The 8,623-nt window shown below is 35.3% G+C and overlaps 2 protein-coding genes across 3 annotated transcripts in view; both read left to right on the top strand.

The window, feature by feature from the left end:
* Positions 1 to 8,623, top strand: part of LOC106879424 (SAFB-like transcription modulator) — a 63,492-nt gene that overhangs the window by 40,605 nt on the left and 14,264 nt on the right. The window lies entirely within an intron of this gene.
* On the top strand, positions 896 to 6,949 carry LOC106879422 (scaffold attachment factor B2). The gene is made up of 6 exons (XM_014928977.2): positions 896 to 1,045; positions 2,764 to 2,880; positions 4,658 to 4,804; positions 5,256 to 5,450; positions 5,696 to 5,829; positions 6,276 to 6,949. Exons 1-6 carry the CDS (start codon positions 930 to 932, stop codon positions 6,569 to 6,571), a joined length of 1,005 nt encoding a protein of 334 aa, XP_014784463.1. The 5' UTR covers positions 896 to 929; the 3' UTR covers positions 6,572 to 6,949.

Genomic DNA, 8,623 nt, shown 5'->3' with positions numbered 1-8,623 from the left:
TGATCACAAGTTATTTTAAATGAATGGGAAAAGAAGAAAGATAATCAGTATATATGAGAAGAAAATTAAAGATCAGAATATGTAAGATGAATTTAGTGATATATTTATTATTTATATTCTTTGCTCAAATTGTTTTAGCAATCTTTTGATATTTTTAGTTTTAAGATCTGATAACCCAGTTGGACCATTGTAATTTTTTAATTCTCTTTTGGGACAAAGAGAGGCTGAGCTGAGATATTTGGAGGAATTTTCCTCAATATCCTTTCAAAGCCGAAGGAAGAATTGAACTTAGCAGTGAAAGTTTAAAAAATGGTTGTCAAATAAACAGTTCCTTGATTCTTGTGATGAACTGTTCTTTGTGTTATTGTTTAGTTATCATGCTGTCCTATAATCAAAGGCTGTAACCATTCTTCTTTTCAAGGCTATCTATCGGACTATATTATCTATGTATTTTTTCTAAATGGTAGTATGTTATATAATACCTCCTCATGGTACTTATTTAAGTGTTATGTGAATGTTAAGTGAAAATTTATGTGTTTTTGTCCAGCTCACAATGACGTTAGTATTCTGATCATTTTGTCCTTCTGACACACTACACTTTTACAAGTGATAAAATGTATTTGTATTTTATCTTTATCCCTTAAATATTCTGAATCATGAAGCTATTCTCTATTCTACTTACCTTTATAGTTTCTGTGTAGATTCCTCACTGTCATTAGACATCCCTAATATTTAAGCTTCGTTTAGTGACATTTGGATGAATACGTAATTTCACCTGGACTCAAAAGAATATCTCTTGGGTATTCTTGTAGAATAACATGTGTCAGGGTACATAGAAGTTGGTGTGTGTAGGTAGGGATTTTCATTTTTTTCTGTTTGTATTCTTAATGTTATTTTTATATTCTTTCACACTTTTCAGGTTGGAGAGAATGAAACTGGAGAAAATGAAGCTAGAAAAAGAGAAATTATTAAGATCCAGAATGGAAAAAGAACTTCTTGAAATGGAAAATCGTGATGTAGAGATGCGTTATGCTGAGATGTTGCGGTGAGTGAGACAGATTATGTTGTTACTGTTGCAGAAACTGAAGGAGGAGGTCATAAGATTGAACAAAGTTAGAGAGAAGATTAGGTTTGTTAAAAGTGCATTCACATTTAACCCTTTCATTACCAACCCGGCTGAAACCGGCTCTGGCTCTGAGTACAAATGTCTTGTTTCCATAAGTTTTGAATTTAAAATCTTCCACCAAAACTTAGTCACAATTTATGTTCCTAACACTAGCTGAATGATAACTAAGTTATTTTACTAAATTCTTTGTTATATTTAAAGTAATTGAAAGAAACACAGAGCATCTCAAAATAAATACAGTAACGAAAGGGTTAAACTGTTTAAGACAGGACAGCATGATTGTGTGGGTAAGAAGTTTACTTCACGTCTACATGATATCAAATTCAGTGTCATTGTGCATCACATTGGACAGGTGTTTTCTATCATAGTCTTAGGTTGACCAATGCTTTGATTGATGGAAACTATGTTAAAAGCTGTCTGAAGGCCCATTCCTGTTTTTGGTGATAGAATTGTTTTGTTGTCTTGTTTAAGAGCACATCCGGTCCTTGGGTGACTTTAGCAGAGTACACACTTTTTTAAGCTTTCAGTCAAGTCTCAGATCTATTTTAAAACGGGGGCGCCAGTTTTCATTTATGTTTTATGTAGTGTTTTTGGTACGGAAAGACTTTCAAACTTCGTATACTTATCTATTTTGTGTTATAGAACAGAAAAATATTTTTGTATTCGAATTTATTTCATTTAAAAAATTGTCTTATTTCGATAATTTCTACTAATCACTGACGTCTATTCAGGTGAAAACAGTTAGCGCTGTAACGGTGTATATCGTATTAATCCCCTAACTCTAACCCTAACCCTAACCCTAACCTTAACTCTAGAATCCGAACTCTAAAATTGTTACACACATAGATACGCACAGCGTAATTTATTATATAAACAATATATGCGTATAAATTACGATTAAACCGGATGAAATATGTCACAGGGAATAACATTTTTATGACCGCCCAGCAGTAACTCTTATTCAGCTGAATAGACGTCAGTGATTGGTTGAAATTACAGAAATATGACAACTTTAACATGGAATAACTTGCGAATTCCTTTTTTTTGTTAAGAAGACTAAGAGTAAAAGATGTTTTATATGACACATTCTACCAGTGTCCCAAGTTTCAAAGTGTTTCGTTAGTGTTTCGTTAAGAAAATACTGGCGTCCCCGTTTTAAAATAGATCCCAAGTCTCTAATCTAAGGATAACTTTTTCCCTTCTTCCAATCAGTCTTGGAGACTCTGAAAAAACACACCTTGGGTACTGCACTTCCTTTTATAAGCCATAAAACCATTTTAAAGATTTTTTAGATCGTAATTGTGGCTTATGAGGAATTTGGAATTTTGTTACAAAAGTTGGTAATATGTCATTTTAAATGAATGGTAAAAGAAGGTAAATATTTAGTATATAAAAAAAAAATTAAAGATCAAAATATGTAAGATATATTCAAATGCAGGTGAACCATCATCCATGCAGACACATTTCTCTCCTATGACATCACCGTTCTCTCTCGCACACTGTCTTGCAATACGAAACACTTCAAATCTTTGGCCCTCATGATGCTGAACATTAGCAAAGTTTTTCTCATCTGCTTCCCCTCTGGCTAAGTAAACCTAATTTTTTATGGTATCTTTAAATTCTTTCACACTTTTCAGATTAGAGAGAATGAAACTGGAGAAAATGAAACTTGAGAAGGAGAAATTCAGGATGGAAAAAGAACTTTTGGAAATGGAAAGGCATGAAGAAGAGATGCGTTCTGCTGAGTTGTTACGGTGAGTGAGACAGATTATGTTGTTATACTATTATACTGTGAACTAAAGTCATAAATAACATCATGTAAATAATGGGTTAAGAACCCTTTTAGTTAGAAAAAGCCAAAAGGCTACCCTTGGGCAAGACCTTACATCTTCTGTAAATTTGACAGACATTCTACCATTGTCCCACAGGTACACTTTGCCTTTTTCTATCCAAAAATGTTTACAAGCAAATATTTACTTGTTATTATTTATAATATTGTGGGCTCTACTATTATTATACAATACTCTATTATTTATAATACTGTGGGCTTTATCTACTGTGGGCTGTACAGATGAGAACAAATTATTTCACATTCTCTCAACGTTTCTAAATGCTTATGACATAAATTCATTGTTTTTTTTCGTGTCTTCAACACCACTTATTTGACTGAATTATATTTTATTCCCCTTGGATAATTTCATGTTTGTTAGATTAATGATTGCAATGTAGGACTTTTCCTAATAGTGGGAACAAAGTGTAATGCTCATCCGTTGATCTCATAATGGAGGAAGCAAGACAATGAATCAGTGGTGCTAATGTACCCTCTGACTTACTTAACCAACATCATATTCAACACAACTGTAGTCTGATAATAATAATAATGGTTTCAAATTTTGCCACAAGGGCAGCTATTTTGGGGGAGGAGGATGAGATGATTACATTGAACCCAGTTTTCAACTGGTACTTATTTTTATCAACTCCAAAGGGATGATTGGCAAACTCAACCTTGGTGGAATTTGAATTCAGTATAGAGCGATGGGTAAAATACCGCTAAGCATTTCGGCCAGCATGCTAATGATTCTGCCAGCTCACCGCCTTAGTAATAATAATAATAATGATATTTATAGATGGTCTGAGGAAGCATGTATGTGGTGTAATTGCTTGATCTGCTAGCAATAACAGCCAAATCTTCACATTCCGTGACTGCAGGGAATACTTTACATCGTATGTCTGCTAGATCAGTATAAAATAATTGATGACAACTGCAAGCCTACAAAGCAATTTTATATATTAGTGTGAGATCATTTACTGTGATGGTCTTTAGCTACTTAGTAGCAAGGAATTAATCCCATTATCTGCATTGGTATGCCATCTGTATTCTTTATTTGGGGGATGTTTACTACCTTGTTTTTTGTCAAGCAGGTGTTAACTCATTGGTGGTGGTTCTGTCTAGTCTAAGTTAGCCCAGCTGGAGCAAACCTATAATCAAAGGAGTTCCAGCTATGGTCATTCTACTTTTATTTTTACTATTTTAGACCTTTGTTTTTCTTCCAGATATAATGTGGGACTACTTTATCCAAAGCATTCAACATTTTGTTTTTCTTTCAAGGTTGTTGAAGACGAGTTGAGGAAGCTTTGGGTGCTGTTTCTAGTATGTGTAATGGCTACATAGAGGCAACATTATCAAAACTGGTGTCCTGGTTGTTAACCCTTTAGTGTTCAAATTACTCTGTTAAATGTAATAATTTTTCACTCAAATTGTTTTTAGCTAATCATGCATTATCTTATAGCTTTGAGGTTTCAATGATGTGATTGTTTATTTTTAGCATGTCAATGTAGGTTAGGTGTGAGATGCTGGATCTGGCCAGTTTGAATATAAAACATAGAATATTTGAGCTGGATATGGCCAGTTTAAACACTAAAGGCTTAATTGTTAAAAGTTAAAGTTGTTTACTACCTTATCTTTTAGCTGCTAGTCATTTAGTACAGTTGCTAATTACTTGATTTTGCTGTTTTTTTGTTTAATATCAGGTTTGAAGAAATGCGATATTCTGCAAAAAGACCTCATGATCGAAGTGGTTTTCATGATAGAGAACTCTGGGATGAACATAAACAATCCAGGATGAGGACTTCTGGTGACTCGTCTAGATTTGAACTTCCATTCCAGGATGAATCACGGTAAGTTGTAAATGGAGACAATATGTTGTCATTGATTTCTTGTTACCTGACTTGTGTGTGTGTGTGTGTGTGTGTGTGTGTGTGTCTTAACTCAGTGGTCAGTAGCATGAATTTCGAGAGCAAAGTGAATAAAAATATTCTAAATACCATACAAAATCAGTTATGATTTATAGAAATTATCTTTGCTTTGAGAGAAGGTAAACAAAGACCTGCTGGTAATTGCTACTGATTCTGAATGAGAAGGAGATACAATATCAAGAATCAAGAATTCTCTGAAATTGATATACCGTTAAGGAAAAGGCAGTCTGCTTTCTTTGCAAACAAGAGGCAAGTTCAGAACATGTTTCTGCCTCAATAAGCATCATTAATGTAACAGTCATCAATATTTCCTTGCATATATATAATATATATATATAATACATCTCATTTAATCTCTCATTTCCGTTCTCAGGTATAATACAGATTATGGAAGACGAATTAAACGTTACGATAGAAGGGACAGCAGAGCTTTGGAAGGTGGAAGTCGCTATGATGACCGTAAAGAAAGAGAAATGATGAGAATGGAAATGGGTCCTTTTCACAATACACGAGTCAGAGGTGAAGGACAAATTGATAACCGTTCTCGAAATGATGAAGAATTCAATTGGTAATTTGTTTTTTTAAATCTTAATTTTTGGTTTTATCTTATGCCTTTATACAGATAATCACATTTGCTAGTATATATTATTATAAACATCATTCTTCTATACAGCTCAGTTTTGTGTATTGTGGATTAGTGTTGGCATGTTTGCCAGTCTCTGTATGGGTCAGTGTTGATGTAAGCATAAGGCTCTCAGTATATAGGTGAATGTTGATTGATTACTCAGCTTGTATTCATGGATTCATTTCCAGGATGCCCTCTGAATTAAGAAGAGATATGGGACCAAATGGAGAACTTGATAGAAGATATATTGGTTCCGACCGAGGATATGATAATGACCAACAAAACACATCAGCTAACGATAGACTGGGCAGAAATTCTTTTGGTAAGTTTCTGCTTGTTTTAATCATTTTTCTCTCCTTCTCTCTCAAATAAAGCTTCACCTCCATCCTCCACCATTTTGTAACTGTCCCTCTCTATTATCATTTTCTCATTTAAACTGGGCCCAGGTATTTTATGTTTTATATTCAACCATATCTGGCTTCTCATACCAACTCTACAATGTCATTCTCAAAATATAGAATCACTTAATCAAAATCTCAAACCTACAAGATAATGCATGATTAATTCAAAACCAGGTAAATAAAGAAACATTACTTTTGACTGAGTAATCTGAATGCTAAAGGGTTAAGCCCTATTTTTCTCCATACCTCTCTTTGCATTCATCTACATTCTCCTTGTTTATTCTGTTCTATAGTTAATTCATTGAACTTTTCATTTTTCATATTTGTGTAACTTTAAATACTATCTTTTCTGTCTTATTCCTTTTAGGTGGTGGACCAGATCAGAGATCTTGGGATTCCGGCGGTGTAGATAGGAAAATGGACAACTGGTCCCACATGCATGGAGACATTGGCAACAGTGGCATGAACCGATCCAATGGACCGTGGCTTGATAAACCCACGAACAAAACAGGACGTGATGCCACTGGAGCATTTGTTAACAGTAGTCAAAGTGGTAACAGTGGGGGGATGGGGCAGTACTTTGGACATGGCAATATGTTTGGTAACTCTCAAGTGCATAGTGGGCTCATGGTTTCACATAGGGGTGGTGGTGGTGGTATATGAAGGGACATATGCAACAGCCTAGTTTTGATGTTTATGATATTATTGGGTCTATGTAAAATCCAAATTGAGGATTGAGGTGTTAAAGTCATGTTGACGTGTTTGATTTTGGAGTGGCAGATGGAATTTCAGACAGACAATAAAACTCTGCCCTACAGCCATACATCACCCACATCTTTCATTCCAATTGCCACGTGGTGCTTGGTTCTTGGACATTCAGTCATATTTCTGTCCTACCATATTTTTACATACAGTCATGCACACACATCTATATATATATATTTATATATATAGAAGAGCAACTAATAAAGAAGTGGAAAGAGACCACATAGAAATTAATATATGGAGAAATAAATTTTATTCACTATACAACACTAACAAGGTATTCTATTTGTCATTTTTATTTATTCTGTATGTATTCCTCATGCCTGTCTTTCCTTATGTTTTTTTCTTTACCTCCTCTGGCTTTGCTCGACTTAATTTCCACAAAAAGTTCATTCATTCAAACAGATTGCTTCTGTGGTGACCTTTTTTGGAATTGCTGCAACTTTGCTCACTCGTCGCTTACCACGTCGAGGGTTCCAGTTGATCCAATCAACGGAACAGCCTGCTCGTGAAATTAACGTGCAGGTGGCTGAGCACTCCACAGACACGCGTACCCTTAACGTAGTTCTCGGGGATATTCAGCGCGACACAGTGTGACAAGGCTGACCCTTTGAATTACAGGCACAACAGAAACAACAGGAAGTAAGAGTGAGAGAAAGTTGTGGTGCAAGAGTACAGCAGAGTTCGCCACCATCCCCTGTCGGAGCCTCGTGGAGCTTTAGGTGTTTTCACTCAAGAAACACTCACAACGCTCGGTCTGGGAATCGAAACCGCGATCCTATGACCGCTAATTCGCTGCCTTAACCACTGGGCCATTGCGCCTCCACTAAGCAAGAATAAGAAGACTATTAAAAATCAGATGATCATTGCCATAGCGATACATTTAAGTTTGACACTTGTGCCATCTGGTGGCAACAACAAAAGATGTAGCTTCAACGTCACCGCGACAAAAGGGAGATAACTGTTGTATAGATAATATCAACACAGTATTGCGTCCTTAATAAGTTTTTGCTTCGACGTGAAGTCAGAAAGTCAACAGCTCTGGCTATTGACTATCGCGCATAATAATATATCGTACCCTGGCTAGTATAAATGGTGATATCTCCAGTGACAAGTTAATAGACTTAAGGTCTGTGGATCTTCGCAGTGAACTGGAGAAACGAGGTCTGGACAAGACTGGAGTAAAGGCCGTGTTGTTGGAACGTCTGGAAAAGGTAGGAGAGATCTTAATGAGCGACGGTGTTTATGTATAATATATATCTATAAAAACATAGTGTTATAATTATAAACAATGTTTGGGGTTTCTTGAACCTTCAAAACTCGTGCAAAAATGTCTAACAGATCAAAATAAACATGCGAATATTGAAAGAAAATGAAGGTTTCATTATAGTGGGGGAAAGTCATTGTAGCCATTTTAAACACAACCCGTTGTAGTGACTTGTTATTTATTTTATAAAAGCATAATTGATTATTTATTATGAAGTATGGAAATCCTTCGTCGTACATGTATTCCCTGTTTAACCAGCATCATTTCGTTATTTATGGGAATCTAATGGAATATAGTATCAGTGAATTAGTTGTAAATGGACAACGAATGACATGTATAATGGCGGAGTTTCGAAACAATCTCAACCACATAAGTTGGATTTTCTCTCTTTCCGCCGGGATTTTTGAAAATTTCTGCTGCACCACGCATTTTAGAATGATGGAAGGAAGCATGTTATAAAAATGCATAGTTTGTACTCTTCTTGTGTCTTCAGAACCATCACCATTAACAAAAAAACAATTCCCCCCCCCCCTCGTTATTATATTCCATATTATGGCATACTGACAGAAGTGAGTTTCTCCCCCCCTCCTACTTTGTTTCCTCATAAATTCAAGTGTAATGCATATTTTTCAATGAAATTTTGCTACAGATACTCATCCGATGGCAGAGATTACTATTTATTG

This window comes from Octopus bimaculoides, chromosome 17 (assembly GCF_001194135.2).
Source record: "Octopus bimaculoides isolate UCB-OBI-ISO-001 chromosome 17, ASM119413v2, whole genome shotgun sequence".
NCBI classification, from domain to species: Eukaryota; Metazoa; Mollusca; class Cephalopoda; order Octopoda; family Octopodidae; genus Octopus; species Octopus bimaculoides.
This window is presented reverse-complemented; position numbering and strand designations above follow the sequence as displayed.